The sequence below is a fragment of the Coccinella septempunctata genome, chromosome 1 (genome assembly GCF_907165205.1).
Source record: "Coccinella septempunctata chromosome 1, icCocSept1.1, whole genome shotgun sequence".
NCBI classification, from domain to species: Eukaryota; Metazoa; Arthropoda; class Insecta; order Coleoptera; family Coccinellidae; genus Coccinella; species Coccinella septempunctata.
Genome location: NC_058189.1, coordinates 2251996 through 2275198, shown reverse-complemented (window position 1 = coordinate 2275198; position 23203 = coordinate 2251996). Strand labels below are relative to the sequence as shown.

General features: G+C 34.4%; 1 protein-coding gene across 2 annotated transcripts in view; it reads left to right on the top strand.

Annotated features, from left to right (window-relative positions):
• Nucleotides 1-23203, top strand: part of LOC123320787 (thyroid receptor-interacting protein 11-like) — a 36734-nt gene that overhangs the window by 7820 nt on the left and 5711 nt on the right. For both annotated transcript variants that reach the window (XM_044908223.1, XM_044908226.1), the window contains one exon: nt 18690-21488. In XM_044908223.1, the coding sequence (XP_044764158.1) occupies nt 18690-21488 (2799 nt within the window). The remainder of the gene's footprint in view (nt 1-18689; nt 21489-23203) is intronic.

The following is a 23203-nucleotide window of genomic DNA, read 5'->3' as shown; positions in this document are numbered from 1 at the left end:
GTTAATTTTTGTTTCAAATTTCGCAAATTATCATGTATACACGGTGAGTCTTTGACTCATACAAATATTTTAGCAGTAGATTCTTGAGGTGAAAAGAAACACTTTATTCCTGGACCATTTTTTCTGATTCGGCCCTGCTAAAAAGATATAGCCATTTTAATTTTTCATAATGAGCTGTTCCACCCCTGGAAAAACCAAATTACCTTCAGAATAACTAGCTAAATCTACACATTTCCCACTCACCCTATACATTGTATAGTTGAGAAGTTTGGAAGGCCTTAATACTTTTTTGTGCTAGAAAATGGATAGAATTTTTTATGAACCCTTTTTTATTATAGGGTTGAAATGATTAAACTTATCAAATTCGAATTTTATACAATATATTGAGTCCTTGACTGATGCAAATATTTCAACAGTAGATTCTTGAGGTCAAAAGAAACATTTTTTTCCTTTATCATTTATTAAAAGTTTAAAAGATACAGGCTGTTGAAAAAAATGTTATTTTTAGTTCTATCAAACAAACGATTTTATCGAATGAAATTTCAGAATATAGTTTTTCATTTATTTGATTAATCTTTTTCGAACACAAGATATCACCCATGTCCTCCTGTTTTCTCATTATGACCATTACGTACCATAAAAATACCAAAAATTCAAAATCCCAATTTTTGAAACTAAGTTGGACGCTATCTGATGAATATTTGAATCTTTTGTAAAATAAAAGTATTCTTCATATTTTCTCATATAGTCCGTCGTTTTCGAGTAATTTGTTGTTCAAAAATTAAAAAGTATCTGTGAAATTTGAAAAATTGGGTACTGTGACTGAATACAACTCTGTTCAAAAGATAGTTATTCTGAAGGTAATTTTGTTTTTCCAGGGGTAGCACAGCTTATTTTGAAAACTTAAAATGACTATATATTTTTATCAGGGCCGAATTGGAAAAAATCGTAAGGGAAAAAAGTGTTTTTTTTTGGCCTCAAGAATCTACTGTTAAAATATTTATGCCAGACAAAGTCTCACCCTGAATACGAATTCAATATAACAATTTTTTTTATAATAAGTTTAAATCAATTAGTATAATGAGCAATCAAAGCTGGAGTTGGTGTAGTTTGTGGAAAATATTAAAGCAATGTGAACATTCGAAGCATGTTTTCACATATGTCATCCTCGCTTGTTTTCATGCGAAAATTAAATCGGTCTTCATTGGAGTACAGGCTCAAAACAAGAGTAATCATCTAAAAAAAATATAAAAGGCTCTTAATCTGCTACCAATATCATTCGTTCGAAGTCAAAAAGCGCCGACACTAAATTGCTATTCTCTAATGTTTTTGTTGTGAAGTGATGATCATTAAAACTTCCTGACTAATTTGGGCGTTGTTTTCCTCATTTTATCTTAATGTATCATATAAATTTGTAATACGTGATAATTTCATCGATTTGCTTTAAGAACTTCCGAGAAAAAATCTGGACGGTCAGAGGAAGGTTTATTTTTTATTTTTAGGGTTCTGTTCTGCTTTCAAATGAAAAATGAAAATATCACCACCCCACCTGCGTGTGTCTTCGTTCATCTATTATTTTATTGTAACGTCAGAATTAAATTGTGGTACCTACGTGTATCAGAGGGAGTTTAAAAACCTGGGGAAACTAAAAATAGTACAAAAATTTCTAGTGCTTTATATACAGGGTGTTTCATGAGTGGTTGGCTATAGCCTAATGGTGAATAACGATATATAACAAAAGTTTTTCAACTGCATTTCGATATTTGAAAGATAAATCTCGATACTCTGAGGACTGTCCTAATTATCTTGAAATTGCGTCTGTCATCTAGAAGGGTTATTAGAAGTCAATGAGCCTGCAAAGTTTGATTGAAACCAGACCACTCATTCTCAAATTATAAATATCGAAAATAAGGCTAAAATCCATAAATCATCCTGTATCTCTGAAACTAATGACCCAAAAGAAGCAACTTTCCTGAAAGGCTTAGATGAGCTGAATTCACTACTAGCCTATGGCTAATCACTCGTGAAACACCCTGTATGTAAGCAAATTAATTGTGAGATTGTTATGGGGGATAAAAACGTATTTTTCAAAACACCCCAAACGCATATTTCAAAAAATAATCAAGAATATAGATAGCACAGCACTTCGGACAAGTAAGCGTGATTTTATTTCTTCTGAAAATATCTGAAATTAGCTATGAACCATACCTTTCTTTTGGAGCTCTCAATACTCAAACAGTATTATGAAATCTTAACAAATTCTTTGGGGAATTTGATTTTGAGTGAAGTAGAAAAAAGTTTGAAATTTTCTGGTTTATTTTACCAATAATCCTTTTAATCGAGCAGAAAAAATGCCGCCCTGAAATTTTCAGTGTTTACTTTCGAGACATGTAGATTTAGGAAAGAGAATTAAAAAGTCCCTTCTGGAAAAGTACTGAAGGTTATTCGATGAATTTTAGTACAAATCTCCATTTAGTTGATAGATAAAAAAAAATTTCCTTATTACAAAGTGAAAAATCCGTTCACACAATGTTTGCCTGGATGAATCTTCTTTTAAGGCAACCTATGTTGCAAATTTTATGTTTGCCTTTTTATGAAATTATGGACAGTTTTCTAGATTTTCAGCATAACAGTACTCATCACTCATATTATCTGGAAATATGAAGTTTTGCAGAATCTTATTGAAATTGATTGTCGGTCAAATATTTAAATATTTTATTCAAAATGTTTGACAAGCTGTGTTTTCCACCCTGTATATCTCAGGGCTATTTTTGATATGGTACTTGTGAGAGTCGCTATCGAGCAATATTTGACTAAAAATCAATTCTAATTGGATTGTGCAGCAAGACTATGAGCGACTGATATTGGATGAAAATATCTGTTTTTCTGACAATCGAGATTGTGAAACTAATCAATCTTTGTGTTGGAGTTCTCGGTTGTTCAATATACAAGCTTTTTTTCAAGGATGGCACATGAAAAGCAATTTCTTTTCTTAGAGACAGAAATTAATTTGAGCAGACATTTTATGGGTTGGAAAGGTAATAAAAAAAATTTGGTGATAATGCTATCCGCCTACTAGGTAAAATTCGAAGTTAATTCAAGCCTATAAGACTCACGCTACGTACCTGTTAATATAAAAAAATATTATTTTTGAGAGGGTTGAACGTGATTTTGTTGTTAGGAAGTAGAAAATTGAATAGTTTTTGTTTGTTACACTGTCTGAAAAGTTCAATAGGTGCGTGGTGTTATTTAGATTTTTTGCTCTCATTGATTAATATTGTTTTACAAACGATGAGCCTTTTTAATAATAGTTGTAAAAGTTTCAAGAAAACATCTGTTGAATAGGCTAAAAGGGAGTGTGAGAGACTTGACCCATGCTATGGTCGGGAGACATAATCAGTGGTCCAAGTTTTCCACACTGAGCTTAGATAATAGTTTGCTTCAAAAACAAAATTGAATAATAGAAATGAATATAAGAAAATATACAAAGGTTCAAAAAAGTTAAAAGCATCTCGGAAAGAAGTGAGAGTGACTCTGAAATAGAAAATATGTATTTTATAGGCTCATACATCTGATGATGAAAATCTTGACATACACAATCGTTGGTCATTGAAAATTGTTTTCTTTCAATGTTTTTTCCGATAAACAAACTTATGGTCAAGTCTCTTTCGCCCCTTGTTCAACTCTCCCATGGGTTAGGGAGACATGAGCCAATTTTCGGTTCCTAAAAAAAGAATTGCTGTACTCAAAATGTTCATCTCACCATCACTCTACTATTAGCTATCGTTACCTATTTGGGCATGATATCTTCACGAAAAAAAATGAGTTGCTACCATTTACAGATACAAAACTTAAGTGGCTTCAGAGTAAAAAGGGGTTCAACTCTCCCGGACTCCCCATATAATATGAATATGAAGTTCATGTGGGCCGATTTTCAAGCAGAACAATATTTTGTGTGTCGCTTCCATATCCATTTTCAAGTGCTTGTTATACGTTAAGGCCCGTTTGCACCAATCCCCCTTAAAAGGAGTACTTAACTAAGCGTCGTTTAAAGTTAATGGGCACTTAACTTTATTCCCAGTTGCACGACTGCGGCTTAACAGAATCTTCAGTAAGGGGCCCTTAAGTTTTTATATCTAGTGATATTTCAGTTTTTTATTTTGGTGCAACTTCATCCTAGTCCAATAAAGCCATTTCATTGGTTGACCGGTTGCCGATGATCGTTGTCATTTCATTAACCTAACTTTATTGTCCTATCAGTCAGTTTCAAGTAAAATATTATATTATTATCAAAAAGTAACAACTTTTTGTTGTTGAATTAGCATTATTATCGATAATGATAAGGATTGTTAAATAAAAGGTACCTAAGTTTATATAAGTACAACACTTTCTTTGTAAGGTCTTGTGTGAATTAGTTTTATTATTGTTGAAGAGGAACGTGAAGAAAATGTCCTTATTGTCCTTGTTAGTACGAATACGGTGAATGATTGCCAAGCAAGTGGTGGTAATTTACGAAGGACACTCAACTTCTCAACAGAAGAAAAGAGTTTGTTGCTAACCTAACTATAGTATGATTTGTGACACCAAATTGAAAATTAAAAAAGACTGATGAAGGCTTGGTTTTCGGTATTGAATTTTCAAAATCCATCAAAAATGGGAAGTTCTGCAGCCAGTTCAACGAATTATTTTAGGTTAGAATCCCGCCCTTAAATACCTAAGTGGTCATTACAGAAGCGCTTAAATTTAAGGCTAACTTTAGCCATTTAAATTTCACTTAACAGTTGGTGCAACGTAATTTAAGTTAAGGGTTCATTTTAAGGGTCACTTAACACTAAGTGCGTTTAGTGCAAACGGGTCTAAGGGAAAAAGTTTCTTGCGAAACGAATTTTTGGGGTGGCTTTTTCTACCCCTTGCATTTATAGGGAAACACCACCAAAAAAATTTTTATTGCTTTTTCGCTTTCATAGAATGCCTGCTCAGATTCATTTCTATCACTTTTCTGGTTTCTTAGAGAAAAACATTATTTTTTGACAAAGGATTTTTAATATACACCCTGCATATGATAGTTTTGGGAGACCAGACGATGCAATGATATCAAACGAAACATTGTGCATGTGTATTATTTTTCAAAAGTATTCCTCATCATCTAGATTGCGACCGACAGATTATCGTGTTTCGATCCCTATGCGAAAATATTCGCTTCATCGTATTTCTCGGAATTTTTGTTTGTCAGCACTTTGACAGGCGGATGATTCGCTCTCCGACCGAGGCACGTTCGTTTATACATTTCGTACGCGATGATTCGGTTTCATTTGAGAATATTGCATGTCTTCAGAGGAACACTGTAATGGGACACTGCGGCCGAACGTTGAAGAATGATAAGCTTTGCAAAATTCGTCGTCACTTCTGGAAATATCATTCGTTGGAATCTGCACACGAAGACGCTATGTAGAGAAACCGACCAAAAGTGATATCGATGCTAATGGTTATTCAATTGAAAGCCCAAAATAAGCAGCATGAAATATCGTCATTGTCACAGTTTAAGATTTGGGACATGTACAGGGTATCCCAAATTGCTCGATTTTGGCTGTTTCTGGTACTTCTAGACTATGAAGATAGGTAAAAACGTTGAAAGCAGTCCTGGTCTCGATTCTTGTGAAAAGTCCATAACTGAAAACCGTTTCACGATATCTTCGTTTGTCTTCAAGATATAACCAAATTTTGATATTTTGTCGATTCAGAAAATGTGCCAGAACTTTTTTATTTTCGAAGATATCCTAAAACGATCAGAACCTTCTACAGGCACTTTTTAACTGAGAATATGACACGATATGCACCTTTTTTTATGTCTTGTACTGAGGGTGGAAAAAAATAATTTCTTCATTTTGAGTACGGAAATAAAATAAAATAAAAATAAAATAATTTATTGATCCCTTTAGACATAACATTGATGTATGGGATAGGTCAAAACTTCTACATATAACATCAGTTAATCCTACAAATAATACTCATAGGTATTTATACGGATGGTATCTTTTTGGATCCCATGTTTTTTCAAAAATATATAAAGGGTGAGTCTTTGACTCGTACAAATATTTCAACAGTAGATTCTGGACTTTAAAAGAAACACTTTTTTTCTTTACAATTTTTTTCGAATCGGCTCGGTTTAAAAGATACAGGCTGTTGAAAAACCATAAAAAAATTTCATTTTTAGTTCTATCCCACAAACGGTTTTATCGAATGAAATTAATTTGGGAATATACTTTTTCATTTATTTGATTAATCTTTTTCGAACAAAAAATATCATCCACGTCCTCCACTTTTCTCATTATGACCATTACGTACCATAAAAATACCAAAAATTCAAAGAACCCAACTCTTGACACTAAGTTGGGCGCTATCTTATGAATATTTGAACGTTTTGTAAAATAAAAGTATTCTTCATATGTTCTCGTATAATGCGCCGTTTCCGATTAATTTGATGTTAAAAAATTGAAAAGTATCTGTGATATTCGGAAATTTGGGTACTTTGGCTAAATGCAACTCTTTTTAAAGGTCCACAAATGTGCAGTGTCACAGATTTAGCTAGTTATTCTGAAGGTAATTTTGTTTTTCCAGGGGTGGCACAGCTCATTATGAAAACTTAAAATGGCTATATTTTTTATCAGGGCCGAATCGAAAAAAATGGTATAGGAAAAAAGTATTTCTTTTGACCTACTGTTAAAATATTTGTACGTTTGGATGAGTCTTTGATTCACCCCGTATACAGTGGGTCAGATTACAACACATAATAGTTGTAGCTTGGAGCATTCAGATTCACTTCATCTTGTCATATAAAATTCTTATCTACGTATACCCTGAAACTTATTCTCTATGAAATCATCGAGTTGACTACAATGCTAAAATACAGGGTGTCGAAAGTACAGAAGAAATTAGAATTCATACATTGTACATGAAGGTAAAATTTCACCAACCAGTCTCGGATGACTATCTACATAGAATAGAATAGATCTTTATTTCTAAATACTACTATATGTCCGATAGTTTTTCCGATAGCATATTCAGATAGCCTTTGAAAAATACCATCATAATGATGGTTCATTTTTCAATTTTGCTCAATGAATAAGTCACAAAATCCAGTGACCCTCTTATGTGAAACAAACTTAACATTCTACATTTTTTAACACATGGAAAACAAGAGAATTAATTCATAATTGTATTAAGTAAAGGCTATACAAGGCGTTAGGTATAGCCAGTCACAAGTCAAAGAAGACACCTATCCGGTTAGAAAATGGATAAAATTTTATTGGTCAGTAACATAATACTCAACCATTTTCGAGAGATCTGCATTTTACTAATTTACTACATTATTAGAGTTACAATTTATGCATCTTCAAAAACTAAGTTGGCAGAGATAGACTGTTTTTCCTATAGCAAGCCATAGTATTCCACTGTTTTCAATATCATTTTATCAAAATTTAATTTCACACTCTGTGTCCCATGTGAACTGGCAAGTTCAGGCAACTTAAAACATTTGTATAAGGCAAGTGTGGCTTAGTTATAATATAATCACGTGTACTAGGTATAGTATACTATATAGTATACGTATACTAGTTTATGCCATTTGTGCAGAGATAATGGTAAAACCACTCGAAAAAAAATTGATAGAAGCCACAGAATTTATTAGTATTTTTATCAAGATTCATTTCACATTGGTTTTTAATTTTTGCAAAAACAAAGTTATTGAAGTAAATAAACCGACCGGTATCATCTCGGTGGTTATAATATGCTTTCCTGAATTAAAATGTCAGAAAAGTATATTAGAGCACAGGGATTGTTTCACTTAAGGCACCAGTCGATATTCACATTTTGTAACGGGCTCGGCGAAGATACAGATGTAGAGAGGCGAAATTGTCGGAATCGTTAGCGAGGGAAGTAAATATTTACCCGGTGTTTGCCGAGGAAGTTTGACGATGCAGATATAATATTTATTATCTTTATGGTCTCACTCTCCAAATGAAAGGGACACTTTCAGGAGAGACCGGAATAGATAAAATACGAAACGACCGTGCCTCTGTTTTCTCAGAAACAGAATAACTGATACGGGTTACTTTATATGGGAAAAAGTCACGGTTGTTCCTGTGTACGAGGTGCTATCGATATTAGATTAGAGGAAAGGAGGAAATTCTCATAGATTAAGTATACACAGGCTACGTTTCAATGACCCGGATTCGTCCCAATTGCGGTAAAGGATGAATGAATGAACATTCCTATATATTATTTCTAAAAATATCATTATGTCAGCCAGAAGTCTGATAAATACAGCTGGACATTTCGAAATAAAACAGGTATACTCCATTCACTTTTATTTTAGCACTCGGTTGGCCATGAAATAATTTTCACAAGTTTATGTTACTATAGAACTGAGTGAGGTTGGTACTCATGAAATGTCATAACGCCGTTGCCACAACTAATATATATTAATTAAGACCCGTTTGCACCAAACGCACTTAGTGTTAAGTGTCCCTTAAAATGAACCCTTAACTTAAATTACGTTGCACCAACTGCTAAGTGACATTTAAATAGCTAAAGCTAGCCTTAAATTTAAGCGCCCCTGTAATGACCACTTAGGTATATAAGGGCGGGATTCTAACCTAAAATAATTTGTTGAAATCACAAACTGGCTGCAGAACTACTGTGGTTTTTCTAATAACGTCAAGTACCTTTTGTTTGACAATCCATTTCATTATCAATAATAATGCCCTTAAAGGGCCCCTTACTTAAGATTCGGTTAAGCCGCAGTCGTGCAACTGGAAATAAAATTAAGCGTCCATTAACTTTAAGCTACGCTTAGTTAAGTACTCATTTTAAGGGGGATTGGTGCAAATGGGCCTAAGACCCGTTTGCATACTTAGTGTTAAGTGTCCCTTAAAATGAATACTTAACTTAAATTACGTTGCACCAACTGTTAAGTGACATTTGAATGACTAAAGCTAGCCTTAAATTTAAGCGCTCTTGTGATGACCACTTAGGTATTTAAGGGCGGGATTCTAACCTCAAATAATTTGTTGAACTGGCTGCAGAACTTCTCATTTTTGATGGATTTTGAAAATTGAATGAATTTATTATTGAATATCAAGCCTTTTTTTTTGCTTTTATTGTTATGCCATCAGTCTTTCAATTTTGTGTCACAAATCATACTATAGTTAGCAACAAACTCTTTTCTTCTGTTGAGAAGTTGAGTGCCCTTTGTAGATTACCACCACTTGATGGGCAATCACTCATCGCATTCGTACTAACGAGGACAATAAGGACATTTTCTTCAGATTCCTCTTCAACATTAATAAAACAAATTCACACAAGACCTTACAAAGAAAGTGTTGTTACCCTTTGATAATAATAGAATAATTTACTTGAAACTGACTGACAGGACAATTATGTTAGGTTAATGAAATGACAACGATCATCGGCAACCGGCCAACCAATGAAAAGGCTTTATTGGACTAGAATGAAGTTGCACCAAAATAAAAAACAGAAATATCACTAGATATAAAATCTTGAGGACCCCTTACTTAAGATTCTGTTAAGCCACAGTCGTGCAACTGGGAATAAAATTAAGCGTCCATTAACTTTAAACGACACTTAGTTAAGTACTCTTTTCAAGGGGTATTTGTGCAAACAGGCCTGAATATTACAAAAATGCCGAAAGTGACAAGACATGGTTTCAGGAAGTGCTATTTAGAATTTAGGTCGGCTTATTCAAATAGTAGGTAACCCTGATATTGTAATATCTACAATATATCAGATACGTAGAATAAGTTCAAGAAAATTAATTTTTCTATTTTTCATTTGACTTGTCCTATACATTGTAGATGTCTTAAGGGATCAATAAATATATAATAATTATCATTGTTATATCAAATTATTAAAAATAAACAGCCATAAATACGAGCCTGTTGTCCTGTTTATTTTTAATTCATGTGACACTTTTTTTTAAAGGTGAAGTTCCTCTTACCTTGAAATTTTTTTTGACTTCCATTGATGCAAGATGATTTTTTGTTTAAGAATTTAACATTCTTGTAATGATCCGTTAATTCCTTCGGGAGATACCCATTCCCTACCACTGCATCAGATGCATTTAATCTTCGGGTTTATTATTCTGAAATTTACATAGCGCTGATTTGAAACCCAAAAATGTTTTAACAAGTCTCATAACCCAACATTTTTGTACTATACAGAGTGGAATGTGTCAAATTTCATGGCCAACCGAGTGTTAAAGTAATTGAATGGAGTATACACTCATTCACTGTTATAAGAGTTTGTTTTGTAAAATAACAGTATTCTTTATATTTTCTCATATAATGCACCGTTTTCGAGTAATTTGAAGTTAAAAAATGTCTGTTAAATTCGAAAAACTGGGTACTTTGGCTGAATGCAACGCTGTTTAAATGATGTGTAGTGTCATAGAATTAGCTTGTTATTCTGAAGGGAATTTTGTTTTTCCAGGGATGGCACAGCTCATTATGAAAACTTAAAAATCATTTTATCAGGGCCGAATCGGAAAAAATGGTATAAGAAAGGGTGTTCCTTTTGACCTCAAGAATCTACCGTTAAAAGATTTGTACGAGTCAAAGACTCGTCCCGTATAAAACTTAAAAGTAGCAGCTATATAAATTAAGGTACATGGTAAATTTCTCCAACTCTACCGAAACCTTCACCAATTCGCAACCACAATCCATAATTGATGATAATTTTTTGTGTGTGCCTACAACAAAATGCAGCAAAATCGTTTTTAATGAATACACGAATGTTTCAGAAAAATCGTCAGAAAACGTTTATAATTATATTCTCTTAGTTTTTACTTCTTTCCTGAAGAACGCCAGAAAGTTTGCATTCTTTTTTTGTAACTGAATGAATTGAGGCAATGGTTGAAATTCCCTCAATGAATTTCATGATATAACCGAATTCTTCTCTTTTGATAATAACACATCCTCTTCTTACCGCAAACCGAAGGAAGAGATAAAAAGAGATAAAATTGTAACTTTTCTTTACTAGGAACACGTGGCAGTTTTTGATGAATACAAAAATGAAGTCATTCTATTGTTTCCTCCTGTGTTGAAAAATAAATCTTGTTAAAAATACTAATAAATTTTGTGGCTTCTATCAATTTTTTTTTGAGTGGTTTTACCATTTTCTCTGCACAAATGGCATAAACAGGTTTATTTAAAACGTAAGGAAAATACAGCAGCTAGAAATACCTATTACACGTGATTATAACTAAGCCACACTTGCCTTATACAAATGTTTTAAGTTGCCAGAACTTGCCAGTTCACATGGGACACAGGGTGTGAAATTAAATTTTGATATAATGATATTAAAAACAGTGGAATACTATGGCTTGCTATAGAAAAAACAGTCTTTCTCTTCCAAACGTAGTTTTTGAAGATGCATAAATTGTAACTCTTATAATGTAGTAAATTAGTAAAATGCAGATGTTTGAGTATTATGTTACTGACCAATAAAATTTTATCCATTTTCTAACCGGATAGGTGTCTTCTTTGACTTGTGACTGGCAACACCTAGCGCCTTGTATAGCCTTCACTGAATACAATTATGAATTAATTCTCTTGTTTTCCATGTGTTAAGAAATGTAGAATATACAGTGTGATCCACATAAGAGGGTCACTAGATTTTGTGATTTATTCATTCAGGCAAAATTGAAAAATGAACCAGCATTATGATAGTATTTTTCAAAGGCTATCTGAATATGCCATCGGAAAAACTATCGAACATATAGTAGTATTTAGAAATAAAGATCTATTCTATTCTAAATAGATAGTTACCCGAGACTGGTTGGTGAAATTTTACCTTCATGTACAATGTATGAATTCTAATTTCTTCTATACTTTCGACACCCTGTATTTAAGCATGGTAGTCAACTCGATGATTTCATAGAGAATAAGTTTCAGGGTATACGTAGATAAGAATTTTATATGTCAAGATGAAGTGAATATGAATGCTACAAGCTATAATTATTATGTGTTTTAATCTGACCCACTCTATACAGGGTGAGTCTTTGACTCGTAGAAATATTTTAACAGTAGGTCAAAAGAAATACTTTTTTTCTATACCATTTTTTTCGATTCGGCCCTGATAAAAAAATATTACCTTTTTGAATTTTCATAATGAGCTGTGCTACCCCTACAAAAACAAAATTACCTTCAGAATAACTAGCTCAATCTGTGGTACTACACATCTGTGGATCTTTTAAAAAGTGTTGCTTTTGATAAAAATATCAAATTCTTCGAGTTTCCCGGATATTTTTAATTTTTGAACATCAAATTGAATGAAAATGGCGCATTATAGGAGAAAAATGTGAAGAATACTTTTATTTTACAAAACGTTCAAATATTCATTAGATAGCCTCCAACTTAGTTTCAAGAGTTGGGTTTTTTAAATTTTTGGTATTTTTATGGTACGTAGTGGTCAGAATGAAAAAACTGGAAGACGTGGGTGATATCTTGTGTTCGATAATGATTCATCAAATAAATGAAAAATTTTTCCGAAATTCATTTCATTCGATAAAACCGTTTGTGATATAGAACTGAAAATAACATTTTTTCATGGTTTTTCAACAGTCTGTATCTTTCAAACCGAGCTGATACGGAAAACATGGTAAAGGAAAAAAGTGTTTCTTTTTACCTAAAGAATCTACTGTTAAAATATTTGTATAAGTCAAAGACTCACCCTGTTTAAATGACTTATAATAAATACTCTGCTTGCAGAAAAGTCTGAGATAAAAGACTTGCTTATTTTTTACGAATAAATAACTATCCATCAAACATATTTTATGAACTAGCTAGGTGAGGTTAAATTCTGTTTTCAACTTTTGAATTCTTCAATTCCATGGGTTTATCATTGGATGCATTGCAGTTTTATGCGGAACTTTTGCATTAAATGTCTCGTGAAATTTCCTTCTCCAATGAATTTATCAATTGTCCTTGAAGTTGGATTATTCGATTCTAAACAATGGTCCAATTTAATGAGTTCGTATAAAAGTGGATTATATCGCAGGTACCTAGGTGTGTAGTCAACACAACCGCAGTTTCAGAAAAAAATGCGAATTAATCATTGAAACCATTAAAAAAATTAGGTAGATTAGGGGTAGAGGCTTGCCACAGTTTTATTTCAGAATGTGGGGTTATCCTGCCTGCACGCCACTGTTTATACTTTCAGAATAAAGCCGCATTGAGGAAAAAATAGGAAATTTGAATAAAAATTCCATTGAAAGTTTTTAAATGGCAATCCTAATTTTTCATTGATTTATCAAATTTGGGATACGCTGTATAATATTGTCTTACATCAAAAAGAGGGAAATTTATGATAATAATCGATCAGTCCTAGCACATTTACAGAAAAACTCGATATAGTGGATTTATTCCAAGTTGAAAACACGCACTGTATAGTATTTCGATAACATTTTTACTACTCAATCGATTATACTGGAAATTTTTCAGTCTCACCGAAAGGAAATGCGTTAGCTGAGAATTTTGAATATCTATCAAGAAATTATCGAACATGCCTTCACAAAAGCTTTATCCTTCTCCATTTACATATCAGCGTGCTCTTCCTTCATTTATAATTCCTGAATAAATTATACGTGGAGGATTTATGAGACGCCACAAAATAGAACATAATTATATTTTTTTCGTTTGCATAATCAGTACGAGGCAATATTGCACCTACTGTATGTTTCAGTGCATTCAAAGACAATTTTACATTTTAATTGGGTCATTTTCGAACAACAAAACCTTTTGTTTCTCATTGCATTTCAGTACAGGAAAAGTTTCATGACCTGAGGGAGTTTTGAACCAGCGATGTTCATGAATTGCAATGTATAATACTAAATTTTAACTTTCATAATGTGAAGACTCCATCGAACTTCTGTTATCCGAAGAAACACCATAGTCTCTTCGAAAAAATAAAATTAATACACTGCGCAAAAAAATTAACGCACATTCTGAAAATCTCAATTTTAATGAAAGTTAACTCTATATATTGACTTTATAACTTATTTTTTATGTTCTCTCGGGAAGGTTTTGAACGAAACAAGACACATTAAATGGAAGAAAAATTCGAGAAATGAACAATTTTCAAAATACTGAAATGCTGATAAGTGATTTAATACTTGGTATTTCCACCCTTTGTGTTAATTACAGCTCGGCAACGACGGTTCATACTCAAAATGAGTGATCTTAAAATGTTCTGATCTAATCCTTCCCAGATTTCTCCGAGTTGGATTCCTAAGTCATTAAGAGTAGCTGGATGATTTTCTGAACTTCTCAGCCTTCTATTGAGGTTGTCCCAAACCAGCTCAATCGGATTGAGATCTGGACTTCTTGCTTGCCATTCCATTCGAGAGACTTCAACCTCTTCAAGGTACTCCTGAACGATGCGCGCACGATGGGGTCTGGCATTATCGTCCATAAAAATGAAATTTTCACCAATGTATGGGGCAAATGGTACTACATGCTTTTCAAGAATGTTCATTATATACTTATCAGCATTTATAGCTCCATTATCAACGAGCACTAGGTCTGTGCGAGCAGTCAAAGATATTCCACCCTATACATTAACCGATCCTCCCCCAAAACCAGTAGTATTCAGGAAATTGCACTGAGCATATCTTTCATGTGGACGTCTGTATACAAAGGAACGTCGATCACAATGGTAGAGGCAGAATCTAGACTTATCTGTGAAGAGAACTCTTTCCCAATCGGCCTCTTCCCAATGAATATGCTCTCTCGCAAAATCCAAACGCGCCCTTCGATGGGCTGGGGTAAGAGCTGGGCCTCTTGCCGCGACACGAGGCCTAAAATCATATTCTCTGAGGCGATTTCTTATTGTCTGAGTGCTAATTTGCACCTCAAGAGTTTGCTCAAGCTGAATTTGAAGGAGGCGAGCGGTTGCAAACCGTTGTCTCGACGAAGAAACTCTCAAGTAACGTTCTTGAATGGCAGTTGTTACCCGTGGTCTACCCTGTCCTGGTCTTCGGACATTCATACCTGTCTCCCTGAATCGCTGCAACATTCTGGACACACTTTTATGGGAAACTCCAAACCTTTCTGCAATTCTTGTGTATGTCCACCCTTCTTCTCACAAAACTACCGTTTGGGCACATTCCTCTTGGGTCAAATTGCGTGTTTCGCGTTGCATAGCGATCGAGTGTAGAAAATCAAACGAAAGAAAAACTATTGATCACTCGAATTGATCGAGAACAACTGATTTTAGAATGGAGTCAATACATTCAAAATCTGATAATATCATCTTTTTTTATTCCTGCTGGGAAAAAACATCTGTATTGAAGAAAACCGTTGAAAGTGGATAACATATGCATGCATAAATCTGATAAAAATAATTATCATTGAGAACACCTTCAGTTGTAGAATAAATTTGAGATTTCCATAATGTGCGTTAATTTTTTTGCGCAGTTTATATCCTTCTCTTCGAAACACCAGTGCTTCCACCTCTATTTTTCTTTTGGTCAAAAGCCTCATTTCACATTTTACCCAAAATTTTTTATAATTCAAGTCACGAATCTCAGAATCACCTTATCGGTGGCCCACCCATTTTACTATCAACTGTGCTCTCCCAAATTTCGAATTGAAAGGTGTAAGTCGAAGAACCTGGTAATTATGATGGGGGTACTTGACTGAAATACTACCAAGCTTTACTATTCATGACCGACTCACATGGTAGCATAGGGGTCACAGGAAACCAGAGTACGTCAAGTTCTGGTGATCTAGGATTATTTATGTTAGTACGTTCTTACCCTTTTAACTTTCATCGTGTAGTATTTATTAATCTAGCGAACGCAGTGTTGGAAGGCCGATGAGACTCTTGTGAGAAAAACTTGGTGTGTGTTCGTTCGATGAAAATCCATTTTGCTATTTCGAGAACTTTTTTCTGACGGTAAGCCTCATTCATCGATTTTTTTTTTTAATTTCGATTAGTGGAGGAAAGCTCTGCTTATTCCGGAGATTGATTTATTATTTCCAAGTACCTTTCATCATTTTTAACTGGTCGAGATCAAAAACTTTTACTACTTTAACTACTAAAACACCATTTGACCTCGAGGTTTCGTTTAGTGGAAAACCAAAATGAAACGACCTATATTAAAATGGATTATAAGTATAAAACAAAAAAAAATCTTTCTCGAGATTGGCCTCTTTCAAAAATCGATTCCCTGTACAGGGTGAGTCTTTGACTCATACAAATATTTTAACAGTAGATTCTTGAGCATTTTTAGTTTTCGAAATGAACTGTGCCACCTCCAGGAAAAATAGGGGTGGGTTAACTAGCTAAATCTGTGAAACTACACATCAATTTTTAATTTTTGAACATCAAATTACTCGAAAACGGCGCCTTATACAAGAAAATATGAAGAATACTTAATACTTTCATTTTACAAACTGTCCAAATATTCATTACATAGCGTCCAACACTCCAACTTAGTTTCATGAGTTGGGTTCTTCGAATTTTTGGTATTTTATGGTACGTAATGGTCATAATCAGAAAACTGGAAGACGTGGGTGATATCTTGTGTTCGAAAAAGATTCATCAAGTAAATGAAAAAATATATACCGAAATTCATTCCATTCGATGAAACCGTTTATGAGATAATATTTTTTTTAATGGTTTTTCAACAGCCTGTATCTTTTAAACCGAGCCGATTCGAAAAATAGTAAAGGAAAAAAGTGTTTCTTTTGACCTCAAGAATCTACTGTTGAAATATTTGTACGACTCAAAGAATCACTCTGTATAGAAACTGTAGATACCGGTAGATTCGGGTGACTTGGATTTTGAAATTCAACTTGTCATATTTCAAGAACGGTGACCTATTTTCATGTGAGAAAGAGGTTCAAATATGCTTAATGACTCAGACTATTGATTAGGATATATACCATTCTTCAGAATTCGGATATAAATTAGAAAAAAATATATATACTTGTCCCAAATCACCCACCGATTTGGGAGGCTTGGGACACAAGTTGAAATCCACTGATTTCCTTACTCTCAAATGGAAAAAGTGACTTAGGACGGTGTATAGTTTTGAAAAATTAGAATTTGTGATTATATAGTTGAAATTCGGTTAGGAAATTAAATGATAAACCCCTGTTACAGCGGAAGTAAATATATTGCAACTCAAATGTAAAAAAAAACTAAACAAAACAAGGGAACTTTGATTTCTTTCAATCTTTGGTGATTTCTTTGTGGAAATAACGTAAATAATAATATCCTGCGAAAAATCGGCATATTTCCTGCTGCCAATGCGCAGCATGTATCTATTCGGCATTGTCCCAAGTCACCCTATGAAACAACAAAATAAATGAATGAGATCCGTGTTGCCGTTCGATTTGTAAACAACCTTGTTTCATCACATATCTAATATACCAATATCCCACGTATCCAGAAAAAAAAATACACATGCACAAAGTGGAACACATGTACAGGACACTAGAAAGTATAAGGGCCATAAAAAACGCGCTTTTACTCTCCTGAATTCGTTAATTTTTCCTGTCAATTCAAACGCTCTGGTCACGGCAAACTCAACAGAAATTAATTGTTAAACTAACCGAAAAGGCGCTACACAATCTTATAAGTTTGTCCCTTCACTCATAAATGGTAAGAAACAAAGAAATCTGCAAGGGGGGTAATTGTCCCAAGTTACCCGAATCTACGGTACAGATGCTGTTTAGACAGATATTGAAACTTTACTTGCTTAGTATATATAGTTAGATATTTCAAATGATGTGAAAACTAAAGATTTTATGCCGAGTACTTATTGGAAACCTTCTGTATAAGTATTTCTCAAAAATTCGTCTACTTATATTTGTCCACGTGAAGTTTGTGCTCCTCGAGAACAATCCTTTATACGAATATTATGAATTTCACCTTTCGTCAAGCAGAAATTTATCGAATTCACGTTATCTGGAACCCAGTTCGTATGTTCCTATTTCGTTTATAGAGTTATAAAGTACCTAACGAACGATGGCAGAATATATTATTCTACCTTAATAACGCATAACTTCCTTGTAGGCAATTGTTCATTCACTCGCACACAAAGGACTTATCTACATTAAAATTATCGTATTTCTTATCGAATCGACCGCCATATTATGCCGGTTATTAAAATGCTTTCATAACGTGGAATATCTTTAAGATACTACTGAAAACAACGGAAGGAGCTTAACTTCACTATTCAAGAATAAACCCTGCTTTTTTCATAGGTTAGAATCTTACACACATAATTATCGTAATGAATTATGAAATATTATAAACAAAACATTCTACCCCATACGACTCCATAAAAATAATTGCACAAAAAACAAAGGGACAGGCAATTTTGTTTGGAGCGGGATATACAAGGTGTGTCTTTGACTCGTACAAATATTTTAACAGTATATTCTTAAGGTAAAAAAAAAACACTTTTTTCCTTTATCATTTTTGTCCGATTAGGCTCCTAAAGCTAAAATTTCTAATTAGTATTATAATTTCAAACAGAGCCTAAGAAAAATATCGCGTTTTATCGACAGTAGTATGATCGGTGAAAAATATTCTCAATTTCTCAGATTTTTTTCTTCTTTCCTGTTGAATGCAATAATTCCAGTGATGAATTTTTGTTTCAGGCACGTGGCAATGATTACAGCACAGAAGACCCTTGGACATGGTCCGCGGTGGAGTCCAAAACCGACCAACTTAAAACCGACGAAACTATTACCAACCTGAAGAAGAAAATCGAGGAATTGCAGAATGAAAACCGAGATCTCGTCACGAATTTGGACCAGCTTGATCAGAATCACCAACAAAACACAGAGCAACTTGTTAAAATGAAAAACAAGTTGAGCGACGAATTGGAAAATGTTACTGAGAAATATGAGATACTAAACATGAAGTATAACAAATTAGCCCTGGCAGAAAACGGATATAAGAAAAAGATCAACGAACTGAAGAATAAGTGCGAAGAATTAAGATCTCAAGATTCCCTCAAAAACGAAAAGAGTAATATTTTAGAGAAATGCAAACTTTTAGAGGAAGAAAATTCGGAATTGAAAACCACAATCGCCAGTTTGGAATCGGCAAGGAATAATTCAGAAAATCTGACAGATTCCGAGACACACCTAGCTTCCATGGCCTCATCTATTCAGGAGCTACAGATGGAGAACAAAGCTTTGAAAATAGCCCTTCAAACAACTTCCGAAATGAAAACATCGAAAGACAACGATAAAATATTCGAGCAATACGAAAACGAGATAGCACAGCTCAAAAACGAATTGCAGAATCTTAAACTAGAAAATAAAAATAAAGACAACAAAGAAAATATATTGGTGGAAACAGCAGACTTATTAGCAGGGGGTGAATTTGTAGAAGAAACTAGTATATTGAAGAAAGAGGATGCTCTTGTGAAAGAACAACAAGATCAAATTATTGAACTTAGAAACGAGCTGGAAACACTGAGAAAAGATAAGGAAAAAGAGATATCCAATTATTTGGAACAGTTGAAAATTAAGGAAGTAGAAAAAGATGAAATCACGCATGAGCTGTGTGGGGTGAAGAAAGAAAAGGATGATTTGGAGAAAAACTACATCGATCTTCAGGATATTAATAGAGAACTGAAGAATTTAAAATATGAAAGCGAAGAAGCCATTGAACAACGTTACGAAAAACAAATTTCGGATTTGATGGTAGAGTTATCAGAACTCAAACATAAAATTACATTATTGGATAGTAAAAACAAAGAAACTGTAAAAGAAGTTACTTCACAGTTTTCTCATACACTGAGAGAAAATTTCAAAGAATATTTAGACGATCAGAAAACGTTGCCTGATGATCTAGAATCGCTGACCAAATCAGTTTCGCACCAGCTGAAACTTAAAGTAGCCAGTTTAGAAAATGAACTTCAGGAGACTAATCAAAGCAAAGTTCATCTACAGAACGAGAAGGAAGAAGAAATCGGTAGATTATTACGTGATTCTGAAATGTTAGAGCAAGAACTTTCGAGAAAATCTAAAGAACTCGCCGATGCTGAAGACGAATGTTCACAGTTGATGAAGAACAACGAGCTCCTCATCAGTAAACTAGAGGAGTTGAAAGAAAATGGACTACAGACTATATTTGAATCCAACGAAGATAACGTTGCTTCTCTCGAAAAACAACTGGAGATAGATTCCGCAAGAATTTCAGAGTTAGAAAGTATGTTAGCTGGAAACTGCGGGAAAGGAGTAAATGGTGAAGAGAGTTCATCTGAAGAAAATACTCAAAAACTGCACAAACTTGAGGAAGAAAATAAAAACCTCCAAGGCACTATCGAAGAACTCAAGAGCAAGCTTCATGCTGCAGAAAGTGAGAGGGATAATTGCAGGGTAGTCATCGATAAAATGAGGCTCGACTACGAGACCACAGAATATCAGTTCAGCGAAATGAATGTAAATCTTGAAACTCTGAGCGAAGAAATAGAAAAACACAAGGCTAGAATAGATCTCTTGCTTTGCGAAAATGAAAATCTGAAATCTGTGAGGGAAGAGGGGTCAAAAACGGATGAAGAACTTGAATTAACGAAAAATGAACTGTGTATCGCTAAGAAAGAAAGCGAAGATTCGATGGAAAAAATAAGAGAGCTTGTAGAGAAATACGAACTTGAGAAAAGTGAATTCGAGAAAGATAAGGAAAAATTGAGATGCCAGGTGGAAGATTTAATGATTCAAAAAACTGCTATGGAAAAAAGTGTTGAGGAAAATGCTTCAGAGGTTGAGTCACTGAAGGAAGAGTTGGAAACTTGTAGACGTGACAACGAATTGCTCAAGGATGTGTTCTATTCATTAAGTGATGGAAGGGTTTTGGACGAAGGAGCACAATTGGATATTTCGAAAGCAGCAGAGTTCACAAACACCCTGAAAGAACGATTAGAAAACCTGGAGAAAGAGAACAGGAATTTAACCTCGGAATTAAACACATACAAAAACAAACCTGAAAGTGACGATGCACAGAAAGAGTTACAAAACCTCATGGCATCAAGAAACGAACTGGTAGAGATCGTACAGACTAAACACCAAGAAGCTCTAACGTATCACGCAGAAGTACAACGATTGTCCGAGATCCTTAGGCGAGAGACGGAAAAAAACATGCAGATAGAGAAGGAAATCGACGAGTTGAAACGAAACTCATGCCACCCAGAGACTCTCAGAGTCAAGGAGGAAGAGATCGAGAAGCTGAGGGATCAGATCGCCTTCCTGAGGCAGAAATGCGACGTACTGGCCCAGAGCATGCTGGACGAACAGCAGAGGGTGGAGAACGAAAAGTTGACGTCGTCGGAGAAGGAGGCGGCTCTGTCCAAGAAACTGGAGAGGCTTCAAGGTCATCTGATGGAAGTTGAAGAACACTACACGCAGGAGCTGCTGCAGTCGGAGCAACAAATTGCATTGCTACAAGTGAGTGGGTTTTTATGAATGATTCGAGTGCCTGTTGCATCTTTTTGTAATTGTGGCATATCAGTAAATACAGGGTGATTGACACTGGAAGTCTTTGGAGAATAACAGGCAATATTTAGCTGAAAATTTTTACCAAGGGAATGGAAGAGCGACTTACTTACATTTATACTGTATAGAGCATACTACCTTCTTACTTCAAATAGCACACCAGGTATTTTATGGCATTATAAGAGAGCCCACTCAATGATAATTTTCACAATGTGCTATACATAGCATTGATTCAACGATTGTCGATTTATTAGGAATTTTGCAAAGAATATTACATTGCTATGTACCGCATTTCTTCGAATGACTATAAAAAGTAGGTTATAAAAAAATTTGACAGAAAAACCTATATTTTCCAGACAAATTTTTGTTTGGATTATTTGTAATGAGATTTTTTGTAAATTCCGGCAAATCAAACTAAATAATTCCAAATGGGAACCCATTATATCTCACACACTGTTGAATCGATTCCTTCATACAGGGAGAGTCGTTGACTCTTACAAATATTTTAACAGTAGATTCTTGCGGCCAAAACAAACAATTTTTTCCTCTACCATTTTTTCCGAATCGGCTCGGTTTAAAAGATACAGGCTGTTGGAAAACCATAAAAAGTGTTATTTTAATTTCTCAAAAACATCTATATAGAATGGAATGAATTTCGGAATATAGTTTTTCATTTATTTGATTAATCTTTTTCGAACATAAGATATCAGCCACGTCTTCCAGTTTTCTCATTGTGACCATTACGTACCATTACGTAAAAATACCAGAAATTCAAAGATCCCAACTTTTGAAACTACACTGCGCAAAAAAATTAACGCACATTCTGAAAATCTCAATTTTAATGAAAGTTAACTCTACATTGACTTTATAACTTATTTTTATGTTCACTCGGGAAGGTTTCGAACGAAACAAGACACATTAAATGGAAGAAAAATTCAGGATTTCACCGAATTTTAAGTGAAAGAAGAGAAATGAACAATTTTCAAAATACTGAAATGCTGATAAGTGATTTAATACTTGGTATTTCCACCACTTGCGTTAATTACAGCTCGGCAACGACGGTTCATACTCAAAATGAGTGATCTTAAAATGTTCTGATCTAATCCTTCCCAGATTTTTCCGAGTCGGATTCCTAAGTCATTAAGAGTAGCTGGATGATTTTCTGAACTTCTCAGCCTTCTATTGAGGTTGTCACAAACCTGCTCAATCGGATTGAGATCTGGACTTCTTGCTGGCCATTCCATTCGAGAGACTTCAACCTCTCCAAGATACTCCTGAACGATGCGCGCACGATGGGGTCTGGCATTATCGTCCATAAAAATGAAATTTTCACCAATGTATGGGGCAAATGGCACTACATGCTCTTCAAGAATGTTCCTTATATACTTATCAGCATTCATAGCTCCATAATCAACGATCACTAGGTCTGTGCGAGCAGTCAAAGATATTCCACCCCATACCATAATCGATCCTCCCCCGAAACCAGTAGTATTCAGGAAATTGCACTGAGCATATCTTTCATGTGGACGTCTCTATACAAGGGAACGTCGATCACAATGGTAGAGGCAGAATCTAGACTCATCTGTGAAGAGAACTCTTTCCCAATCGGCCTCTTCCCAATGGATATGCTCTCTCGCAAAATCCAAACGCGCCCTTCGATGGGCTGG